Source organism: Anabas testudineus, chromosome 5, assembly GCF_900324465.2.
Source record: "Anabas testudineus chromosome 5, fAnaTes1.2, whole genome shotgun sequence".
Taxonomy (NCBI): domain Eukaryota; kingdom Metazoa; phylum Chordata; class Actinopteri; order Anabantiformes; family Anabantidae; genus Anabas; species Anabas testudineus.
Genome location: NC_046614.1, coordinates 19,118,042 through 19,141,387, shown reverse-complemented (window position 1 = coordinate 19,141,387; position 23,346 = coordinate 19,118,042). Strand labels below are relative to the sequence as shown.

Genomic DNA, 23,346 nt, shown 5'->3' with positions numbered 1-23,346 from the left:
TGGTAAAGCTAGGGGAGGTGTTCTGTTTGCATATCACGTAAAAAGGTGTTGCAAGTTTACATTTCCATAGTAGTCATATGTGGAAAACACACGGGCTTCATCACATGTTGTTGTTGACACTCCCTCTCCCAGAGCTGGTGCCTGTAGGCTCAGTACTTCCTTAGCATTTGGCTATCAAACAGCCTCAGCCTACATTATAACATTTTATAAATGTATAGCTTGATAAATGACCTCAACACCAGTTATTTCCTTCAGTCCAACATAGTTTCTTCTTATATTTTTTCTTCATTTTGACTGTCATACAGTCCAAAACCCCAAGATATTAAGTTCACTATAATATAAAATACAGAAATCCAATAGGTTTTCACATTGGAGAGGCTGGAACCATCACATATTATAAATTCTTTAATTTTGAAAATACTGCAACTTGAATGAGTCAGAGAGAGAATATTCAGGGTTTCATGTTTACTCTATCTGCTATCTAAAGTCCAGAGTTCACACAGAAACAGCAGCATCATATCCGTGTGTCTGCCAAACACATTTTGAAAAATAGATTAAAGCATTTCCATTATATATTATGCAGCATCTCTACATTATGGTCTGGTTCATTGTAAAACAGAAACAATCACCATTGCCTGAAGATCATAATGTTTCAGCGTTTTATTCCGTGAATAATACATGTACTTACAGTTTGTATAAAAAATATAGCAAAAGCTAAAGGCAAACAGCTGGCAGGAGGACCTCAAATACTTTATCAGTCCAAGAGGGTACAACAGAGAGAATTAAAAAGAAGTAAACTTTAGCAGGTAAGACACAAAAGAAAAGACATTTATGCTTTGGCAATCTTCTGGATTCAACCCTGCAACCAGAGGAATGCATAAAAATGTACAGATGGAATTCATGAATTCATGTATTATTTGATGCTGTGAGGCCTCTCTCCAGTTTGATAACACATCGGACTGCATACTGCACTTCCCTTTATATATTTATATATAGAGTGAGAGAGAGAGAGCTACCGGAAGCGCTCAAAAAATATTAGCTATGTAATGCAGAAAGTTTAAATTAGTTGCTACATGAAATTCAAGGGCATTTGTGAATTCATTTGGAAAAAAAGAAATTCTCTCTGTATATAATGTGTATATGTATTTAATTCTAATTTAAGTACAAGGAATGACCCAAATGTTCACAGTGTCACTAAAGGCATTATTTGTTATTTAAAAAAAAAAAAAGTTTGCAAAGGAGCAACAATTATTCCACTTTTAAAATTAAAAGCTCCCCTCTTATGTTGACCCGTCATTTTTCAAAGGACATACAGTACATTAGGCTGCATCACACACTTTGCGCGAGCATCAGCTCCTCCCAAATCCATTTGGCGTGACCTTAACTGTCTTCTGCCTTCTAAGCATTCTGCATCTCCTTTCCGATCTTGTAGCTGAGGATTTTGTTCCAGTCTATCTTGGTGCGGGTAACTGGGAGTTGTCTGCGTAAGGCCTTGAACGTGGTGTCTGACATGGTCTGATAGTTCTCACTGATGGCTTGCTGAAAAACAAGTACAGTTGAGCATGTCAGTTCTTGTTGTGTTGCTACAAACAATGTACCATGATGTCATCTATCAGTTCCAGTCAAACGGGAAATAAGAACACAAAGTGTGGGAGAATTTTTCTTGTCTATTGTTTTGACATACTACGATGAGTCACTAATGAAGACTATGATGACTGTCAATTTTAAATGATTCAAAATGAGAAATCTTTAAAAAAAATTAATTGGAATAGTTGAGTTAGAGCTTTTAACTTTCTTTCAAGAACCTCTGGAAGAAGGCGATTGTTTAATTTGCATTGATTTGGATCTCTCAGAATTACACAGGACATTTTTGTCAGTGATTTATTACTTTTACTGTAAAATGTGTGTCCGAAACTCATATGAACAAAATATTTAAATTGGTATTGTTTGTAAATGCACACACAGGATTCCGATCTGTCCTTTGTGAATATGTAGTGTCTCGTCAAAATAAAACTCTTCTCCCATTCTTCTATAAAGACAAAGCCTGTGTCTTTTAACTTCCACATACCTGGTATTCATTCTCTGCATTCTCAATAATTTTCACCAGCTCCTTTGCAGTCTGGCTCTCATTCTGCACAAATGCACTCATGGGTTAATTAAACCAATTCCAAAGACACATGAAATTAAATCAATCTAGGACTGCAACAGTAACATAGATAATGAGATCAAATAAATACTCACAGACACTGTCAGTGCTTCCTGTACGTCTTTATGGCTCACCAACTGCACATTTCCATCCTCATAATAATGTACCTGTGATAAACAGAAGAAATAAAGACAGGGGAGGTGCACCCAGCTCAATTCACATTATAACAAATAATCATTTAACATACCTGTACTTTCAACACTCCAACCACCTGTGCTGTTGACTGTGAGATGCTGAACTTCCATTCAGACCGACAGCGACCATTCCTGGGGACAGAAATGATAAAAGACGGCACTTGAAAACACCCACCTAACACGATAATACATTACTGCCCCTACGCTGCTCAGACTTAACCGCCTGACTGAATTTGATTAGGAATGTTACGATGAGATTATCATCCTTTATCAACTCACCAGAAGTTTTTAGGCTCAAATTGATGGCTCTCAATACAAGCGATAATGGTCTTCTGGCCATCGACTGTTTTCCCATAAACCTGCAGCAAATAAACAGCATGACTGGGTGATTCACTGTGGGTGATACTGAACATGGCGGCTACGGTGCAGTCAGGGGAAACATTCTTACGGTGCAGACTCCGTTGGGGTAGTGCTCCTTGACATAGACCCTCAAAGCAGAATCACAGGCATCTCTCCATGACCTAAGGGCTGCTTCGCCCTCATGGGGCTTTGGGTCACTGGCCTCTTTCTTCAGATGGTCATACTTGAAGGAGATTTTGTTGTGGGGGTCAAAGAAGCGGCCATTACCAAGGTCTCCATGCTCCGTTATCAGCACCTATAAAAGAAACAGACGAGATGGACAGAGAAGCGTGATATGACTATGGCACTTTACTAAGGTATTTTCTTGATATAAGACTTATTTTGGTGGGTTTATTAATAATTATTTTAATATTTTTAAAAAGCTTGCCTGGTCTTCATATCCATCAATTTTGGCAAGGGTGAACTGATCCATGTTGTACTGGGCGAAGGCGCTGTATCAGAAAAGAATACCAGTTTCATGTGCATCCAAAAAATGAATACTACAGTATGTTACACACAGAAATTATTTTACTCACCGAGCAGCACCTGATCTGAGAAGATTATCATTGTTAAGCAGTATTCGGACATCTGAAAAATAAAAAATGAATATATGATACGCATAAAGAAACTGAAATGCAGCCAGTCCTACAGATAGTCATCACAAATGAAGGCTCACCGTTGAAGACTTCATTGAACTCTCCTGGAGGAGCATGCAACACAAAATTAGATGCAATCCGGACCTAGAAAATAAATCAAATGTGTTTGTCATAAAAACAATAAGAGACAGTGTATTATCAGTAAATACAGTATATAACTTATAGGTTCCAATACAGCAGGTGACAAGAGTTGAAAGTCCTGCAAATAACCACTAGAGTGAAGCAGAGAGCAACCTGCTAACTCTTTGGCTTGCAGGCTTCTTAACTTTATTTTGGCCACTCCTTATGGTAGGGTGCGCATATGACACGCAAGAGCTTTTCTTAGCAGCCAGTATGCCAGTGTAAGCATGAACTGGATACTAGTGCTGTCATTAGGGCATATCAATATCAATATCAATAATAGAAAAGCTGCAATAACCTGTCTTTTTTTTTTTTACCCCATTCTGTGTGTGACCTTCACAGCTTTAGACATTCCTACACCCTAAGACATCTACAATATTATAGTGTGAGTGTGCCAGTGATGCCATATGTCAGGCTTATTTCACCCCAGGGCTGCAGCTGGAGGTGACCTACAAATTGGCTGTCCAGCTGAAAGGGCAGAGAGGCATTACAATGGGCAACCTAGTTTAAACCTAGTCCTGAATAATAACCACATTGAGGGCCTGAAAAGCACTCTCAGGTTCAGACTCCCTGATTCTCCACTGTGCAGTTTGACATTATGAGATTACAAATAGGATGTTTTATCCTTTCTTACAATGATTCCTATACATTTATTTGCAAGGTTGGCTGTATTAATTTAAGGCGGCGTTAACCAGTCAGCTTTAGGAATGCAAAGCATTATATCACAACAAGCAGGGACATGAAGCAGGCAGCAACACCAGTCAGTGCAAGCCTCCAATAGACTGACTGCAGGAAGACTGCACCATGAAGCTGACGCAAAACAAACAAAAAAAAAAAAAGGAAGTTACAAGCATATAAGCTAAATACAAAATAAACTGCAGTAACATGAAGAACTAATTCAATCTGTGAGTTTAATTGAGACCAGCTTAGACTAAAGTTGCACTCCACTGGCTGATGGTGCCGATGCTCTGTCATTATCCTTACTGTAAATGCAGGAAGTAGACTGACTTCCTATGATGTAGCACTAGCTTACTACTTCAAATGACTGCAAACTCACAGTCACGTTAAACCAGAAATCAACTTCGGCCTCCCCGATATGTAATCTTTAATTAAAGGAAGTACACAATCGTGCGTATTCGTGCAAACATCATTGAAGATAACATTACAACTCTGAACTGTCAGATGGTTTAGCTAGCTCTTAACACGACCCGCGTAGGAATACATGCTGCTTACTGAAGATCGCATTTCACATTTACACTTTTCAAGACGAACTTTAAGTGTTATATAACAATCAGAGTATAAACTCGTAAAAGAAATACCTTCTCTTCATCGCTGAGCTCTTGGAAATCTCCCATCTTGGCTCAATGAAGTGTTAACAAAGCAGCTACTGATGTTGCCAGGTATGTGCGACTCCTCCCAGCTCAGCACTGCTCTGGGGGCTCATGGGTGTCCTGAATACGGAGTAAACATTGTTTATTAAATTGAAATTAATGAGACGAGAAAATGTTCTAAATGCACAAATACACACGCATTGTGAGTGTGAATTAAAAAGCAATCAAAGTCCTACTCCTAATATAACTTCTACAAGCACAGATGCATGTTATTTATAGAAATAAATTTTTTTAAAGTTTATACCATAATTACCCTTACACTTCTAGCCTCTTGTGCACAGTGCAAATACAAATGACATGTTACGGTATCCTTCTTCGGAAATAGGAACATCTCGATTCACACTACTTTTAGATGTAAACTGGCAATGCTCCGATCTGGCAACCTCTGTTGCGTTCAAGTTCTGTGGGATAAATAGGACTTAAGATAAGAAGATAAGTCTCATTCCTACGACTTGCGAATGTTTACATTATTGTTGTAGATTAACGTCGTTGACATTAATTTGTTTTGTTAAATCATGAATCATAGTCAAATATAGAAAAAAATACGACTTAGATGTTGACACGAACTTCATCTGCAAGTAAAAAGGGATGATTTCGGTCATTCCAATTTGTATAGAACGCGGCATAGCACCAAGCAGGAAGTTAAACTTCTGCAATTAGGCAATGCAGAAAAATGTGATTAGAAAAAAATGTAAAACGTGACAAATGTGTCTAAGTAAGGCTGTACAGTGTTCACACACCCTTCAGAGGTTGTTATTTCTTATCTGCCATAGTTACACCAGATAAACATTATATTGGTGTCTGTTGTGGTGCAGTTTGTTTTGTCATTTGGATTTGGACTGTTCACAAGGGGTTTTGAATTTTAGTTTGTTATGTGAAACCAGATTCAAACTGTTCAAACTGCTTCAATTTACCTTTAAATAATGAAATGAATACGAATAATGGTCCTATGTTATATCAGAAAGAGTTATTGTTGTGGTAAAAAAGACAGATAGGTTTGGGCTAAATGTTCAAGAGAGTAAATAACAGTCAGAGGTTGAGTTGAATGAACCTTCTTCTTTTGCAGCCGTGGTAGGTTTTGAAGAAGGTTCAAATGTCATCCTGTTTTTTTTTTTTTCAGAGCAGTGAGACCAACAAGTCAAACTAAATAACTTCTTAATGAAATTTTTGTATTGTGGAGTTTATTTGAGTTTATTACTTCTCTGATAGTGTAAAAACTATTTTCATACAGATAGTTTCAAAAAATTGAAATAGATTCAACTCTGTGACACTGTTAAATATTAAACACTTTTAAAAGAGTAGCTTTAACTCTATGTGCTGTGGACCGATATAGACACTCTCAAAATATTACATTTAAGCTGCTGAATCAACAATACTGATTTTGCTGTGTTGCAGATAGTTATAAATACCATTTATGTTTAGCAAAAGTTGTTCCACAGCTGCCCTGTAAGCACAACTACACATGCCACCAGTTAGTGTGACGTGAACAACTTAACAGAGACACGAGCTTTAACAAATGCTACTTTATAGGGAGAAATATATAAATGTGGGAGAAACTGATGACAAATATGCCTTGAACAAAAAATATTGTAGTTTACACCAAGTAGTCCAGCATGTTTTTGTATAACAACACTTTATCACACAGATGTTGACTGATGATGAAGACATTATTAACTACCAGTATTCCTACAGTAGGAGTGGACCCTACGCTGTCCAGTAGGGGGCGCTGTCTAACACGATAGTGCCGGTGGCCGTAGAAGAAGAAGAGGAGGGAGCGGAAGTCCTCGCTGGCTGTAAATGAAGTGGAAGAAGTCCAGTTTTCACGACCCGACAGTGGCCTTAAGCGAGTGGAAACGGAGTTAAAATACCTGTTCACGGTAATTCTACTCTTGTTTTCCTTAATATAACAACACGCATATTGAAACAGGCGTACTTTAATATAGTTGATTTGTTTTTTAGATAAATTGTGGGAACCGTTAATGCTAGCTAGCTAAGTGTCGTTAGCTAGCAACCACCCTAACGCTAGATGATGTTACGTGTAGTTGTAACAACGCGGAGTCTAGTTACCAAATACAGATTCGGCGTTTTTAAGGTGTAATATTTAGCAGATGATTGTAAAATGAGGGGCAATACTCGCATTTAGTTCCTACAGTACGTTTCTTCAACGTACGTGTGTAACACGCCATATGCAGCGCGACTGTTTACTGTGTTGGACTCCATGTTGAGTCGCTACATTAGCTGCCGGTTAGTTGACGTATAGGCTAAACTCATTTAAGAACTGTGTGGCTTAAGAACATTTTTATTATTATTTCTTCACGTTTAACCCAACCTATATGGTTATGATAACTGTAGTTTAACTTAGTTATACGAGACATTCCCACACGTTACATAGACGAACAGCGTGCATACAATAAACATTATTGCGCAAATATAATTAACGTTCTTAAATTCATTATAACATTAAAATATTTTGTTTATGAGCCAAATGTCTCAAGTGCAAGCAACGAACGTCCTCTTTCTTTTTTGCTATAAACATGGAAGTGAAATGTTTATATTAAAACTTTTAATTTTTTTATGCCACGTTCAGGGCGTATTGATTCAAGCAAATAAATCATTAGTAATTATTGTGTTTAATTGACGCATCTGAAAATGTATTTCGTCAGTAGTGTAAAGTAGTTATAACTCTTTTTGTTATTGCTTTCAGGTGCTTGGGATTTTTAAAATTATGTCGACAGAGAATCAAGATCATCCAGATTCAAGTTAAGGTATGTAAGGGGCTAATCCCTCAAAACAATTATGTGAATTACACCCAATAATAAATCTAACAAAAATATTAAAATGCATTTCGAGACTGGGAATCCTTTGGATCACATCATTTTCAATATCATTTCATTTTGTGCCACATTGGCAGCATTTAAAGCACAAGTTATTTTTTGAGACTTTTAAGGGCGTTGTTTTGTTTAAACGAAAGGAAGCGTTCGCATTTTACATTTTCAAAGTGACCACAAGACCGCGATCGAATTTCATCAATGCGATTTTCCTCAAGACATTTTTGTTGTTTCAAGAGAAGAGGATGATTTGAACACAATGCAATTGAATGAGTAGCGAGTTGAGTTATATGAAGAGTTCTGTAGTGAAATCCTGCAAAACCAAAGAAAGCATATTTTCTTGTCAAAAAATTGTCATATGCACTGCATTTTTTTCTGAGGAAATTGAAATGGCTCATAATTTATATCGCGGAACATTTTGCGACTGGACTTATTTCTTTCCAAGAATTTGCACTTTCTATCCTGTGTGTATTACTGTAGGTATTTGTGCCATTTGCTCCACTTTCTCACAACAGCTGCAGTAAAAATCTACAGTTTTATGTTGCGGGAAATATTGCATACAGCAAAATGCTCTCGTCGTTGACTTCAAGCCAAGCCAAAAATGTTGGGCTCCATGGGATTTCAAAGATGCAACTAGCCAGTACTTGCTTTTACTTTTTCCTTTTACACTGCCAGTGGAACTGCTTTTGTTAAAGCGGAAACATTTTCCTCATGACGCGCGTCCACTTTGAATAGTCCATTTTTTTATGCATTTAGCATAAAACTAAAGCCGAGACCGGTGAAAGTCCATCAGTTACATATTTGTCTGATCAAATGTAGGAACAGTGCATTCTCAACACTGCATAACTTAGCAGTAGAGCCTAGCCAAACCAGGAGTGATGTGTGGTCTGGCTCTGCAAAATTTTGCCATCACAGCATAAGGAATATTCCAACGGAAGTCTTGTATATCAACAAATTCGCAGTGAATTTTATTTTGTTGATAACTACTCGACATTAATTATGTTTCGCTGTTCCTGATGCTGATAAAGGCAAGCTCCAAATATGTAAAAGTCTGCACGGTTAAATTAAACGGTTTAAACAATACATGTCGCATCGCAGAAAATTTCAAGTTGAGCCACACTGTTTCTTTGCTACATTTAAAATTTTGCTACAGCATTTTCATTTTTCTGAACTGTGATTTTCATCTGCAACTTACACTAAACTTTTTATGCTTCCAAGGAATTTGATTTCTTTTAACTCACTGACATGTTTCAGGATCGTGGACGACAATTTAAAGACACTTGTTAGCGAAAAAACAAACTTTTTCAAGTATTTGAGGTGTACGAAGAAAGAAACCTGTAAACCTTGGGAACAAGTAATGTCTCGCCGAAGAAGCCGCAGCTCATCACCAGGGCGTTATTCACGCTCCTGCAGCAGTAATGATCCTAGAGATTTGGAGAGAAGGATTTTTGTTGGAAATTTGCCAACCTCTGACATGGAAAAGAAGGATTTGGAAGACCTGTTCAGCACATATGGGAAGATAGTCGGTCAGTAATCAATACAACATAAGCGATAAGTTGCCATTTATAATTCATGCCAATATTTTGAATCAAGCAGGCTGTTACTGAATTTCACAATTGTTGGAATATTTTTAATTTATAGTAGCCTTAACTTATTCATCCTGAGTCATGTTTGTTTTCTTTTATGAAATGCAAGCATTTACATTTCAAAAATGTATTTCCCTCCTGATGATTTGGTGGGTAGGTATCCAAAAGTTTCTTCAAGATTCTTCAAGTTTGTACCACTTAAAATGTTCCTCTTCCAGGCGTATCCATGTTTCGCGGGTTTGGATTTGTACAATTTGATCGTGTTGAGGAAGCCGAAGCTGCAAAGGCGGCCCAAAAAGGTCGTATATATAAAGGTTATAAAATAGGTAAGCCTTAACTGCGGTTGGTGTGATTGTTCGGCTAAATGTGAAAACCCAACAAATTAAACCTTACGTTTTTTTGGGAAAGCAAAAATTGAAAATTTGCTATTTTAACATTTAATATGCATTTTCTGTATGTTAAGGCTGTATATGAAAACTGCAGGTCTTTATTGAGTTTAAACTAATTATAGATCTAAATAATCTGTGCTTTTAAATATCTCTAATGATGTGATATGACACATTCAGTAAATGACTTTTACTTTTTAACCATGAGAGACGTTGGGACTCGTGTTATTCCACATTTAACTGCATGAAATGTGGTGGTTGTATGACGTAACCTACAGTACCAGCTAGACGTTTTGACACACCTTCGCCTTTATTGTTGTTGTTTTCAACATTGTACAATACTGAAGACATTGAAATTCTGGCCTATATATGTAATGATGTAATTATCAAGAATGTCTCAAATGACCCAAAATATTTTCTTTTATGGATTTTTTTTATTATGCTTTGGATTATCCAAAGTAGCTACATTTAGCTTTGGCAGACTAATGGTATTGTCTCATCAGATGAGAGGTAGTCACCTGGAATGGTTTTCAGTTTTCACACTGTCTTGTCAAGAGTTAATTTGACATGTCTTCCCTTCTTAATGTACTTTATACCATCAGTTGTGAAGACAAAGGGTGCGCACAGTCAGTAGAGCTATTGCTACTACAACTACTGTACAGATCCACATTATGGCAATAGACGGTTCAGAAAAGACAAAGAAACTGATTTTTGGTCAGTCCATCTGAAATCTGTCCTTTTGTCTGTCAAATCCAAATTAGAGTTTTTTGGTTCTAATTGTCGTGTATAAGATAGAGAGGGGGAATGGATGGTTTCTGAATGGTTTTCACTGTGAACCATGGTGGAGATGTGGTGATGGTGTTGGGGTGCTTTGCTAGAAACAATGCTGACAACTAACGCAAAGGTTTCCCCGCAGTTCAAATTCTGGGTAATGTATGTGTGAGCCCAGGAGTGATTACAACATATAATTGTCCAAATGACTCAAAGTGTGAGAGTGGGCGTTGCCTTTCAGTTTATCTTCTCAGCACGACACCAGAAATTATAAACAATATTAAACATGCTTTCTGTTGTTGAATCTTGCTTTTTTTCCTTTAGGAAACATGATATATATATATCTCATGTTTCCTTTGTTAATCACATTATTAGAACCAGTTACATTATTAGAAATTATATATATATATATATATATATATATATATATATATATATATATATATATATATATATATATAGCATAATTTCTAATAATGTAAGTGGTTCTAATAATGTGATTAACAAAAGAATTGATAACCTAATCTAAATGAGATGATTTAGGATAAATTAAAGAGTGGGGGAAAAAAACACCCAACAATACTTGATTGAAACCATTCTAGATGACCGCCTAATTAGGGTGACTGAGAGAAGAGTGTCCAAAGCTGTTATCAAAGCAAAAGGTGACTACTGTGAAGAATCTAAAATATAAAACATATTCTGGATTCTTTACTATAGTAAACAAAAAAGTGTTAAACAATATTTTTCTTTCAGTTTATATGTCTTCTACATTAATGTCAAAAATAATACGAAAAAAAGAAAAAACTGAAAAAGAAGGTGCGTCCAACCTTTTCACTGGTAGTGTACATCTTATCAAAATGAAGATTAGCATTGCTAATTTTAATACTTAAACTTCTCTACAAAAAAGTAGAGAGGTTTATTTGCTTGTAAAAGAAAAAAACTAAATCATCGTCGAATTCTGGCAAAACCAGATTTATTTGCAACACTGTCAGGCTTTTTTCGCATCGATGTAAATGTGTCACTAAACGGGCCACTTGTAGTTTGGGATTCTGGAGACCAAATTTCAAGTTGGCAATCAAATTTATGTCTTTAAGCTTTTCTAGTTAGTACCTAGTTTTAAAGGGATTTCCTCATCTTAAACTCAATTCGACAGATTTGGCAACTCGATTTGCTGCATTTTGTCCTCGTCCAGTTTGGATTTTCAAGCTTGGATAATGGAGCTCAGTTTCATTTGGATCGTGGAAGTGTTGACGCGGCCATTCCATTCTACCTAAACACATAAGCTCAATTTTCCTGTCACTGTTATGTTCAACGTTTGGATTGATTTATTTTCAGATGTAAATATGGCAGTGGAGCGACGGCAAGCTAAACCTCAATCCCAGCAGAGCCCTCCACGAAGGTAAAGTAACGCGAAATGGATATGAAGAACTATCATCCCTTCTGAGGTGCCAGTAGAAAAAACAAAAAGCGTGTTTAACTTTTCCTCATCTGTTATTTCCACCACTGGTCGGGGTTGTGTTGGTTTATGGGATAATAGTTAACTCTTAATTTCCAGATGTTGTGAAATAAAGAGACATATAAATGTCTTTGTCTCACAGATTCTTCCCTTTTGGCCTTTTAACGCTCGTGTTATTTGCGTGGTTTTGCGTACTGCGTTTCGTTTTAGAATATATATAGAATACAGTGCTCCAACTGAAGGAAATATAGTCCCACACCTGCTTCACATCGTTTAAGCAGGTTCTTTACCTGTAAGATGGTCTTTTATGTAGGTGTCCACATTAACTGCATTTAAGTCTGATGAACAGCTCTTCTAAGGCCAGCTAGGGAATTTACAGTGTAAATAAATCTTAAGTTACTCTGTGGAATTTTTGGTAAACAAAGCTATTATTACATTTACTCTTTCCCACACTCTGTGTGTGTGTGCTTGAGACCTAATAAATGTTGAATGAGCTTCCTTCCTTGAAACACACGCTGACACCAAGGCATCATATTTTATTGTGTCACTTGTGCACGTCCACAATTTTTAAGAACCGCACAAAGGGGACCTGTTCTTAAAAATGTTTACATTTTACTGTTAGTGGTCCACAACTCAACACAAATATCAGTAGTAGTCTCATAGACTGAAGGTTTATTATTGATAATTATATATGCTGGCTCTTAAAGGAGATGATTAAGTACACAATCTAAATATCCCACATATATTTAAATGCTTATTTTGGGAAGGATTTGGGAATGGTGTTGGGCATGTACATTGGACTATGCCTAATGGTCTTCGAGAATTTGCATTGAAGGACCCCCCCCCCCAGACTTTCTTTCAATTCATTTTCATACTGCAGCAAATTAAAATGTTAAGTGTTTAACGTTCAATCTGTTCTCATTCTGAGTAGCATTAAAAACATAGATTTTTTTTGACTGCCTCAAATAACTTTGAGGTCAAGGAAAGAAGCTGAATCTAAAGGCATTATTAAGATGTGTGTTTAGTTAGTGTATTTAGAAATACTACAGTTTGCTTAGGAACGTCACACGTTTTAGACACCATATGTGGAATTTTTGGTGCAATTCATCAAAATATTTTATTTCTAGAAATGTAAAAGACTAATACATGGTGAGATAAAAAAAAACTTGCAAGACATTTTACAGTTCTATTAAAAAAACAATCGGAAATGTTTAAGAACGAACTTTAAAATAATTTCAGCATGGAGTGTGGCTTACAGAAGAAAGCACAAATCTAAATCACCTCCTATTTGTGAATTTTCAAGGCTGGACTTATGGTCATTGAACTCAAGAGGTCGGCAAATCGATATTGTTGCATACATACATCGGCGCATTTTCAAAAGATCGTTGTTGAAAGGACGCTTATCGGATTCACCTCCTGAACGATGTTCTCAAACAGAACTAGAACAAAGTTAATTTGGTTGCTCTTTTTCAGTTGTGTGAATAAAATATTCTATAAACTTTCAATATGTACAAATGTTTATTTATTTAATGTGTATATATATATTTTTTGTAGTTTTTTTTTTTTTTTTTTCTTTTCACAGGCAGCCTAAACTTTTCATGCACTAATTCATAACATTCCTATTAGGGCTCCGTATGGCAGCTATGGTGAGAAAGAGTCTCGTCCTCGATCCCGCTCACCGATTTATGGGCGTGACGGACGTGAGCCCCGTGAAAGTCGTGATGGCAGGGATTCAGGTAGAGAGCCGAGGCCTGGTGGCCACTCTCGTGACGACTATCGGTACCGTAGCTCAGAGAGCAGAGACAAAGAACTGAGAAGTGACCCACGGGATCCTGCATACAGGTGACTACCAACACTTATGCCACTAGAAATCCAGAGTAAAAGTTTCTTAAATTTTTGTCTAACCTGAAATGTTTCCATATTGCAGAGATGACTATGACCGATACTATCGCAGTGGCAGTGGTGCGGAAGACTATTACCGGAGGAAGGATGAACCTTACAGAGACCCTTACAGAGATCCCTGGAATGGACGGCGTGAGCCAGAAGGTATGTAAACTGTCTAGTACACATGGTAATTTTGTTGATTATTACTGGGTCTGAGTACTTGATCTTGTTAGCGTAATGTTAAATAAAATTGTAAAGTCACAAGTATTTATCGGTTTGCTTTGGGTAGATGGAATTTTTCTGATTTTAATAATTTCTTTATTCTTTTGTCATTAAAAGTGCTTATCCAGTTCCTTTTTTCTAACGTCATATTTTTTTAGCTCATCTTAAGACAGTTTACGAGATTATTAAATATTTTATTCCTTTCACCCCCTCTTCAACAGCAGATGAACGCGCCCGACCAGAAGAGCGTCGGCGCAATGAATTATATCGGCAGTACTATGAAGAACTCCAGCGGCGCTATGACACAGACCGCCCTGTTGACTGCTCTGTGATTGTTGTCAACAAGGCACAAAAGTATGTCTACTCTCTGTTTTATATGGGGAACACTGAACTTGGGTCAGAAATGTTATATACTCAACCAGTACATGGCATGTTTTTATTTCATATTGCTCCTGTGTGTGTTTGTGTTTGTGTCTATGTGTGCGGTGTGCTTGTGTTTGTCTCCGTGTGTACTTGTGCTTCAAAAACAACTGTAGGGAGTATGCAGAAACAGTCGGGCGGAAGGTCCGTGATTTGGGCATGGTGGTGGACCTGATATTCCTCAACACAGAAGTGTCACTAACTCAGGCACTAGAGGATGTAGGTCGAGCCCGCACTCCTTTTGCCATCATAATTACACAGCAGCACCAGGTTCACCGGTCCTGCACTGTCAACATTTTGTTCGGCACACCACAAGGTAACGCAAGACAAGAATATTAATCTGTGGGTTGGTAAAGGGCACAGCATTTCAAAGTTTTTGCTATTTGACATATTTTTGTGTACCTCTTGCTGCAGAACATCGAAACATGCCAATGCAGGATGCAATGATGCTAGTTGCCCACAACTATGATGTGTACAAAGTTGAAAATCGCGAAAAAGAACGTGAGGAGATTGCCAGAAAGGCTGCCAAGATGGCAGATGATGTATTACTCAGGGAACTTGACAGAGAGAGCCACCCAGTTTCTGTGCTCACTGCCATCACGCTGCTGTCAGAAAACAGGTATTGGGTTTAATATTTTTAGACTTTACAAAAGTCTTGTGAAATTGGAGCTATGAAAAACATAAGGTAATGTTTCTGAAATTCCCAGATTACAGTTTGAATGTCAGTACTGCAGAACTGCCTTTAACTTGTAATACGTAGCTTTAAAAATCTTTACACTTGGCACAATTTTTTTTTTTTTTGTTGCTATTGTAGATTTTTAACCCCAGAAGAACTGGATAGTCTTATTGCGTACCTGAAGGACAAAAGAGCCCGGCTAGTACGAAGCACTGCAGACCCTCTTTCAGGTAAAAATTCTGTATTTGACAAAAGGAATAAAAGATGTATAGACTGTATACTACTTGCATGTCCACATGTGCATTGAAAAAAGTAATTGGTGGCTATATCTCACATCTCTTGGCCAGTATGAAGAGTAACAGAGTAACCCAAAACTTTGTCAGTGTTAGTCTGTCCAACTTAGAATTGTATTAATTTGCTGTAGATTTTATTTAAGGTTTGAATGATATTTGAATTATGGCCATGCTTTCCTCTCTTGAAGAACACTGTTATCTGCTATTTGCAGAGTATCAAATTCTAACTGAACCTGTCTCCCCACAGCTGCAGTCCATGTTGCAGCTCCTGCAGCAATACACCATGATGTTCCTCCCTCAGCTACAGGACTGCCTCCTTCATCCCATTCTACTCACACACCCCCACAGTCCAGTCACCTCAGCCTATCGGCTGGTTCAAGTACCTCCGTAAACCCCAACCATCAGCAGGAGCTCCAGGCTAAAATCCTCAGCCTGTTCAACAGCGGCACTGGGTCAGTAGGTGCTGGCGTCACTTCCTCCGTTGTTTCCCAGTCACAGGCCTATGGCTCCTTTGGCCCATCTTCTTCTCAGAACACGCCCCGCCCTGCCATGAATGTTACTCCTACAGTTGCACCACAGGGTTATGGCACACCCCCGGGCCGTGTACAATTGGCACAAGGTGGTCAAAGACCTCCCACTTCTGCATCGGGTATCAATTTTGACAACCCAAGTGTCCAGAAAGCTCTTGACACACTGATTCAGAGTGGACCATCTCTCAACCATCTGGTAGGCGCTGCAGCTAGCACTCAGGCACCACCCCAACGACCAGCACCCGCTTTGGGCCAGGTTCCGCCTATGTCCATGTACCCTCGGCACTACTGACGGATTGTAGTGAATTCCACCTCTCCTTCTGATCCAACGCCACAAAATATAGAGAATTTACCAGTTGTGTAAAAGGTAGATTATAGGAATGTTTTGTGAAAGCTTTTAAGCTTGTTTTTTTTTTTTTTTTTTTATTAAATTTTTATTCTGGGTTTGGTATTGAGGTTATTTAAATGGACGACTTGTTCAGACCACCTAATGGTCTGAATTTTCAGTTGTTAGCCAGAACATACTTGTGTCTTCTCTCATGTTAGTTAAACAGTGACGTTATGTTGCATGTATGAAGTACATTTCGGTTCTTGATGGACTAGAATGAGTTGTTTTCCCAACTTGCTCTGTGTGTTTTATAGGTTTGCAGAGTGTTTCTGAATTTGTACCCTTGTTTTTCATTGTCAATACAAATACAAGATTAAAAACCCACACACAATTGATGTAATAAAATGGTATTGGTTTATTGCATTTTGTGCTGACAAATCTATAAAATGGAACGGGTATTGTCAGAAGCCATAGAGAGATAAGCATTTGAAATGTAAGATAAAACTACTTTTTCCTCTTTTTTAATGTACCATGAAACACAATAGAGAATAATACTTTTTTTTATTTTAGAATACTTAACTTACACTGACACAAAAAATAAACACCTCCACACTAACTGTACTTGATTTATTTACATGAAGCCCCCTCCCACCCTCGCCCATAACCACCCCCAGCAGTTACAAGTGCACATGTACTCACACATACACACTCCCACAGAACTTAAAGGAACACACTACAGTGTCACTGTACTGTAGGTACAGTATCAAGGAAGAGTAATGAATTGTTATGAATGCAGGGGAGAAAAAAAAAACAATTTTTAAGTGGTGAAATTTGTCATTTGTGTCTGTGTATATGCTCTATATTCAATACACTTTTCAAACATCCATATAAAATATCCCCACAGCTCCAGTGAATTGAAAACAAACCTTGTACAATGAAAATGTTCCTCCACTAGGAGGTACAAGTTATTAAATTATTACTGGTTATGCCATAAAGTTTTGAAGGGGGAGAATTTTTTATTTTATTTCTACAAATGCATTTTAATGAGAAGATGAAACCTGTGTTAAGTTACAGTAAATGTTGCTGACTAGGCAAATTTAGTTTAAGAACAGGTAAAACAACTCGCCTGGCTCTATATTCAAAATTATTAAAGATATGTACTGGCACTTTTAAACAACATACATCTTGTTTAAGACATTCAAAAACCAAAAACTCGTTTTAAACACTAAATCCCCATTTTACCAGGTGCTATATACCAGACTAGTTCTGACAGTATCAGCTATCATAATGTCCTCACACATTTTGTCATTTTTACAGTAAGATTACAGACAAAGCATGATATAAAGCATGTTCTTTTTTAAATCTAGTTTGTACACAGAGCCAGGCAGGCTGTTTCCAGTCTGAGTCTGCACTAACTCACTAAAAACAATTATTTGATGATTGCAAATATTTATATTCAATACACTGAACAGAAACACAGGTAGTTACAGAAAATGTATAAATTTAAAATATTTAAACTTCCGCCGGATTGTGGGACTGTAGTCTACTTTATTAGTTTGGCACTTGCACTTAAATATTGAAATGTTTTATCCATTAACTGGTATTTGCTACACTCTTTTGTAAGAAAGTAAACAGCATGTCTAATTCACTGGAGCACACATGCTTATGTTAACGAAAATATACTTTGGTAGTAAGTTTATCTGTAGATGGTAATTGACACAAAAAGGACCTTGTCAACAAATGCACCATAAAAATAGAATCTTGTAATATAATATTAATGTTGGATACAATGATTGGCCAGTCCTAAGGTAAGAGGGAACATCATACTACTAGAAAGAAAAGTTTCTGATATAAACAAAATACTTTCACACCACAAACACCCTATAGATTTTCAATACACCTTGTTCAGGGGTAATTGCATGCATGCACTGAGTTACACAATAGAACTGGAAGAGGGCTCTGCTTGCATTGCACCGATAGCCACTCAAGGTTTTCTCATCTCAACTCCCAGAGAGATTGACTGTGAAATGAAAGTGCAGCTGTAGTTTTACCTCCAACATCAGGCACTTCTCTCTGATGCTCAGCTTGCTCTTATCTCAGCTACAGACTGTCCTCTCTGCATTAATCTGGGATTTGTTTTTTTATTTTCTCTGTTGGTATTTTAACAGGACAGCCTCCTCAACCCGGTAACAGATGTGTTTCAGAGCCCTTAATATCCATTTAAGGATAGAGACTGAGTAATGATCACCGGCAAGTTTGTCTCATGCTACAGTTGTGCAGGCGAACGAGCTGATCTAAATCATGGATCAGTTTGGGGGGTGGGGTGGGGGGTGCTGGTTTCTAAGTTGACTATCTCATATCATCCAAGCAGAGCCGTTACCAGAATTGGAAGCGCGAGTTTTATATTCTTTGATCATTTTTACTGCAATCACATTGAAAATACAGAGCTGGGGTGGATTTAGTGGCTGGGTGGGGGAGGCTAGGGATTTGGGGCAAATGGGGGGTTGAGGAGGGCAAGAGGTGCAGAAGGGATTCTGGGAAGGCTCACCTCACAGATTGAGTGACAAGCACTATAAATCTAATAGATATTATTCTTTTTAAGACGTTTGGCAAGAGAAAAGAAAAGAAATGTGATGCATGCTCAAATGATATATAGTTAAAATCAGCAGGTAGGTCTCAGGAGTAGTGCAGTTAAAAAACTGCAGCATGATATGAGAATTAATCACTTTTTATAATCTGCGTTATCGGACTGCCACAACCAGTTTGTTATACACTCATGTGCCACCAGAGATCACTGTGGGATAGAGTCTGTACAGAGCAGACTGGCTGGCTCTTGTGCAGCCCCCCTCCCACTTCAGCAGACTGATCCTGTCACATAGTGCCCCTTCAGTGTTAGGTGCTTTGCTGTCTGGGCCACATTTGGGATAAGGACTCATGATCGTTATGGCCCATAAGACCTCGTGACAAACATTCTGATGAAATAAGTGACTGCTGACACCTCCAGCTGTTTATATGAAATAAAATAAAATAAAAAAGAACATAATCGTGATATAATGAGCAATGTGAGAACAATATTGCACATAATCTTACAAAACTCTAAGACTTTATCCACAGTGATAGAACAGTGTACAACAAAAGACAATACTAGTAGTTAACAGTGTCTCTGACTTAAGTGATAAATATTTACAAACGTAAAATGACCATTCCTAAGGCCCATCCATTCACAAACTCCAAGTCTCCTAATACGTTACATAAAACTACTTGAGCAAGATTGAAATATAACAAGTAACAATATAATGAACTCATACTTTTTATTCTTTTTTTTTTGCAAAAGACTTGTTATCAAGGCCTAGCCATGTTGCCAACTATCCAACAAACTCTCCAGAGTTCTCAAAAGGTGAAAACTCAGTGAGAACATTAGACAACCTCCCCACCTGCACCTTGAACATGTAAGTCATCACTATAGAAACCACAAAAACAAATATCGCCACATAGTACCATGCAAACAGCAATTATAAAACATTTATAATTCAATAAATAAATTCATTTCCAATAAATGTCTCCAATAAACATCATTTCTTTTCTTTTGAATAAATTTAAAAGGCTCAGTTGATGCAGGCAATGTTGTGGAGACAATCCCAAAAACTGATGTGAACGTCAAACAACCCCTTTGTTAAAGTCAAGTGTGACAAGCATATTAAAGAAAATCTTCATGACTTGGCACCCTAAAATCTTTGAAAACTAGGAGTGGCTGTGTCTTAAGTATCACAGGTGTCAAAGGTAGATGTGTTAAAAATTTGCAAACAGTAACGTTTAGCAGATAAACTAGAAATATTTATAATTCATTCATTCATTAAACATGTTTTGGCATTTTCTTTTAGTAAACTATGTAAATTACTTTTTTTTTTTTTACCTTAAAATTAGTTAGCTTCACTCATGGGATTAAATAATTCATAATCACGAGAGCATTTCTTTTTAAAAAGAGAATAAAAGAGTGGAGGATTGGCCCGCAGTTGTAATATTGCATCAAGTTATTCAGTAGAGTTTTCTATTAAAAGAGAACGCTAACCCTGTGCAGAGTTAACAGGCCAAATGTTTACAGGTACAGTCTTGTCCCGTTAGACAACCACCACCACTGATATGTATATCTATACCCTTTTTCACTTGATCTTGCTATAATCATCTCTATTTACAGTACAAATAAATCTATTGATACTAGCAGCATTCACAACATATTGTCTGACATTCAAGCAACACTAAAAACATTTAATACTGTTTTTAAATAGTTCTAGAAACTAATTAGTTTTGCTTCCCTATATTGTATATACTGTATATATATATATGTATATATATATATATATATATATATGTATTTATTTATATTCATATTTCTACTACAAGTGCAAATGACCAAAAACAGTTTCTTCAAGAAAAGAAACAGAAATAATCAAAGTAAAGTGACAGCTGTCCTTGGTCAGAATGAGATGATTCTGAATTTTATAAGACTTACGAAATCTACATATACAAAATATATGTGTAAAAAAATAAATAACATGATCACATGAGTCCGGATTTCAGCTATTGCACATTCCTCCCAAGATGCACTTTTATCAACCTAAATATGATTTACTCACAAGTCATTCAGTCAGGGACATGTGTGGCTCAAATCTTAACCAATCTAGAGGATATAAAATCTCACTGGAGAGTCTACTGCATAGAGTTCGGTCTTGTGGACAAAGTGAGTTTCCTAGCTACAGAAGCCATTGTCCTCTCTATTTATATAGACTAGACCCTAAAAACAATCAGTCGACGGATGTTCAAACTCACCTCGGTAAGAGCTGATAAACCTACTTCAGCAGCTAGTTGTCTGAACATCCATTTCTCATCTATATGCAGATTTTTCAACTACAGAGTCACCACCCTGCTAGTTTCATGTAGACGCCTCAGTTTTCTCCATTTAGCGCGCTTTGTTCTCTCTGATTCAATGAACAGAATTTTGTTAACTGTGTCTGAAAAATACTTTGATATGGCACATCTAAATTTGGCAAAAAAAAAACAAAAAAACAAAACAAAACGAAAAAACCAAACAATATATCTGTGTGACAATCAAAATGATATACAACTATTTCATCAGTAGGTGTAACTTCTATCTATAAACATAAATACATATTTGTTCTTTAGATGAAAAAATAACATTTAGTATTTTATATTTTAAGGAACTTGATGAAGTCATCAAAATTTCACTTGTTGCACAGTGGCGGACAGTGCAGGTGCAGTGCTTGTTGAGGTTACAATGATGGTTACCGCAGTGACAGGAGCCTATGCTGTCCAATAAATAAATAAATTAATACGTTTTAAAAACAGCATTGTGAGCTGTCCCTCTGAGCGAAGGAATGTTTTCTCTCCACTAGCTTTTTAGTATGTCACAAAAATACTACACTCATACTGAACAACGCGTCAGAGCTTGTACATTATTTACAGTGATCCACACGAGGGTCGAGGGTGCTGGCAATGATAATCTCCTCAGGGTGTTTGAACTGTCTCCTTATTTTGCTGTCACACCAGCCTTCTGCTAGGAAACACACTATTCACAGTTTAATTACGTGTCAATCTCTACAAACTAAGCTAGCCTTGTTGTATTTTTTTTTTTTTTGGCACTAATAGTGGCTACAGGAATAAACAGCCACTAAGAGATGAGGTGAAAGGAGGATGGGTAGAAAGACAGTGATGGCGGTAACGGAACGAGTGGTGTAAAACACACAGTTAGGATGCCATGCACAAGAGTGAACAGGTTAAAGATAATACTGCAGGTTTGATCCACGTTTCAGTCTCCTTCAGATAACAATGTGAATTTCACAGTTCGTACTTAGCTGTAGTCTCCTCCTCCTTCCAGCTGAGGGTCCTGACCGTGGGTAGCAGTGTCTTTTGCCTTGAAAGTTAAATCACATCAAAGACAACAGGCTGCAACGCTGTGGGAGGTGTCCGATCACCACGAGGGAACTAATAAGACAAACCTACACTGAGCTCATTTCAGCTGGCTCTCATTCTTACTGAGCAGAAGCCGCTTGTATGCCACACTTGTATTTGATAAAAAAAAAAAAAAAACATTCTGCAGATATTAAAACAAAGACAGACACATACATGCATGTGCGCTCACACCTCAGCTAACAACCCACACCCACCACAACCACCTCCTCCTCTTCCTCACCGACTTTATGCAAGTTACTACAGTAGATCATAGACTAGCAAAGAAAAAAAATATTAAGAACAATCTAGAGAGCATCTAAATTAGTCTAGAGCCTGCAATAGTTAAAGTAGCTTAATAGGCTAAAATGAAGGATTTAGTAGCTGAGCATGTGATACTGCTCCATCAATCTGCTGGGGATGGAGCTGAGGGAGAGGTGCCTAAGCTGAGCTGGTTTATTGGTTGGGTGTGAGAGGACTATCCTACAGAAATTAACAGTAAATAGCAACATGATGATGAAGCAGCATTGATGAGAAGGCGGGAGCACGGGTGACACAGGAAGAGAGCTGAAGGAAGGGTGGAGGTGTGGTAGTGGGGAGAGGGCTGCTCTTTCAGGAGTAGATGGTGATAACCTCACGGCCGCCTCCGCGGACCAGGAGGACCCTATTGAGACCCTCAGTGAGGACCTCAAGGAACTCCATGTCTGAGGGAGAAGGGTTAAAGAAACTCGAAGAAGCTTTCTCAGAGTGTTGTTTTTTGGCTGCAGCAGTGTCCAAAAATATGACAGCTTGTTGCTGAATGGGCTACTGTTGGCTGAGTTCATCATATAAAGTTGAAAAGTGAAAGGAGGACAGGGTTTTACACTTTCTTTGACTTTCTGTCTCTGCTGTAGGGTTGATTATCTTCACCATCTTCTGAGGGAAATGTTGATGATGCCCCTCTGTGTTTAACAGTACGTACATGTAGCTGTGTCTGTCTGCTGTCTGGTGCTGGACAGGTAGGTTGCAGCTATCAAAGCTTTATATGTTAAACTGTTGAAAGACTAATGGCAGATCAACATTAAAATAGAGCAGCTTTAGACTACTTCCAATACCA

General features: G+C 37.6%; 3 protein-coding genes across 11 annotated transcripts in view; 1 reads left to right on the top strand and 2 right to left on the bottom strand.

The window, feature by feature from the left end:
- Window positions 1–636: 636 nt before the first annotated feature.
- On the bottom strand, window positions 637–4,948 carry capza1a (capping actin protein of muscle Z-line subunit alpha 1a). The gene is made up of 10 exons (XM_026350094.1): window positions 4,835–4,948; window positions 3,416–3,479; window positions 3,276–3,327; window positions 3,128–3,191; window positions 2,789–2,995; window positions 2,620–2,699; window positions 2,394–2,472; window positions 2,242–2,313; window positions 2,069–2,131; window positions 637–1,539 (listed from the first exon to the last, which is right to left on the bottom strand). Exons 1-10 carry the CDS (start codon window positions 4,868–4,870, stop codon window positions 1,399–1,401), a joined length of 858 nt encoding a protein of 285 aa, XP_026205879.1. The 5' UTR covers window positions 4,871–4,948; the 3' UTR covers window positions 637–1,398.
- A 1,724-nt stretch (window positions 4,949–6,672) lies between these two features.
- ncoa5 (nuclear receptor coactivator 5) lies at window positions 6,673–16,902 on the top strand. 7 transcript variants are annotated; one of them, XM_026346736.1, is made up of 12 exons: window positions 6,673–6,783; window positions 7,611–7,671; window positions 8,989–9,260; window positions 9,539–9,646; window positions 11,813–11,876; window positions 13,560–13,775; window positions 13,861–13,979; window positions 14,261–14,393; window positions 14,573–14,775; window positions 14,874–15,078; window positions 15,274–15,365; window positions 15,676–16,902. In XM_026346736.1, exons 3-12 carry the CDS (start codon window positions 9,092–9,094, stop codon window positions 16,248–16,250), a joined length of 1,884 nt encoding a protein of 627 aa, XP_026202521.1. In that variant the 5' UTR covers window positions 6,673–6,783; window positions 7,611–7,671; window positions 8,989–9,091; the 3' UTR covers window positions 16,251–16,902. The 7 variants fall into 7 exon arrangements, with proteins under 7 accessions (XP_026202521.1, XP_026202519.1, XP_026202518.1 ...); XM_026346734.1 differs by having other exon boundaries at window positions 7,611–9,260; window positions 14,264–14,393; window positions 14,576–14,775; XM_026346733.1 differs by having other exon boundaries at window positions 7,611–9,260; window positions 14,264–14,393.
- A 3,770-nt stretch (window positions 16,903–20,672) lies between these two features.
- Window positions 20,673–23,346, bottom strand: part of slc12a5a (solute carrier family 12 member 5a) — a 123,822-nt gene continuing 121,148 nt past the window's right edge. For 2 of the 3 annotated variants that reach the window (XM_026346728.1, XM_026346729.1), the window contains exon 26: window positions 22,863–22,954. In XM_026346728.1, coding sequence (XP_026202513.1) covers window positions 22,863–22,954 — 92 coding nt within the window. Of the gene's footprint in view, window positions 22,955–23,346 lie in introns of all 3 variants that reach the window. The other variant, XM_026346730.1, reaches the window with a different exon arrangement.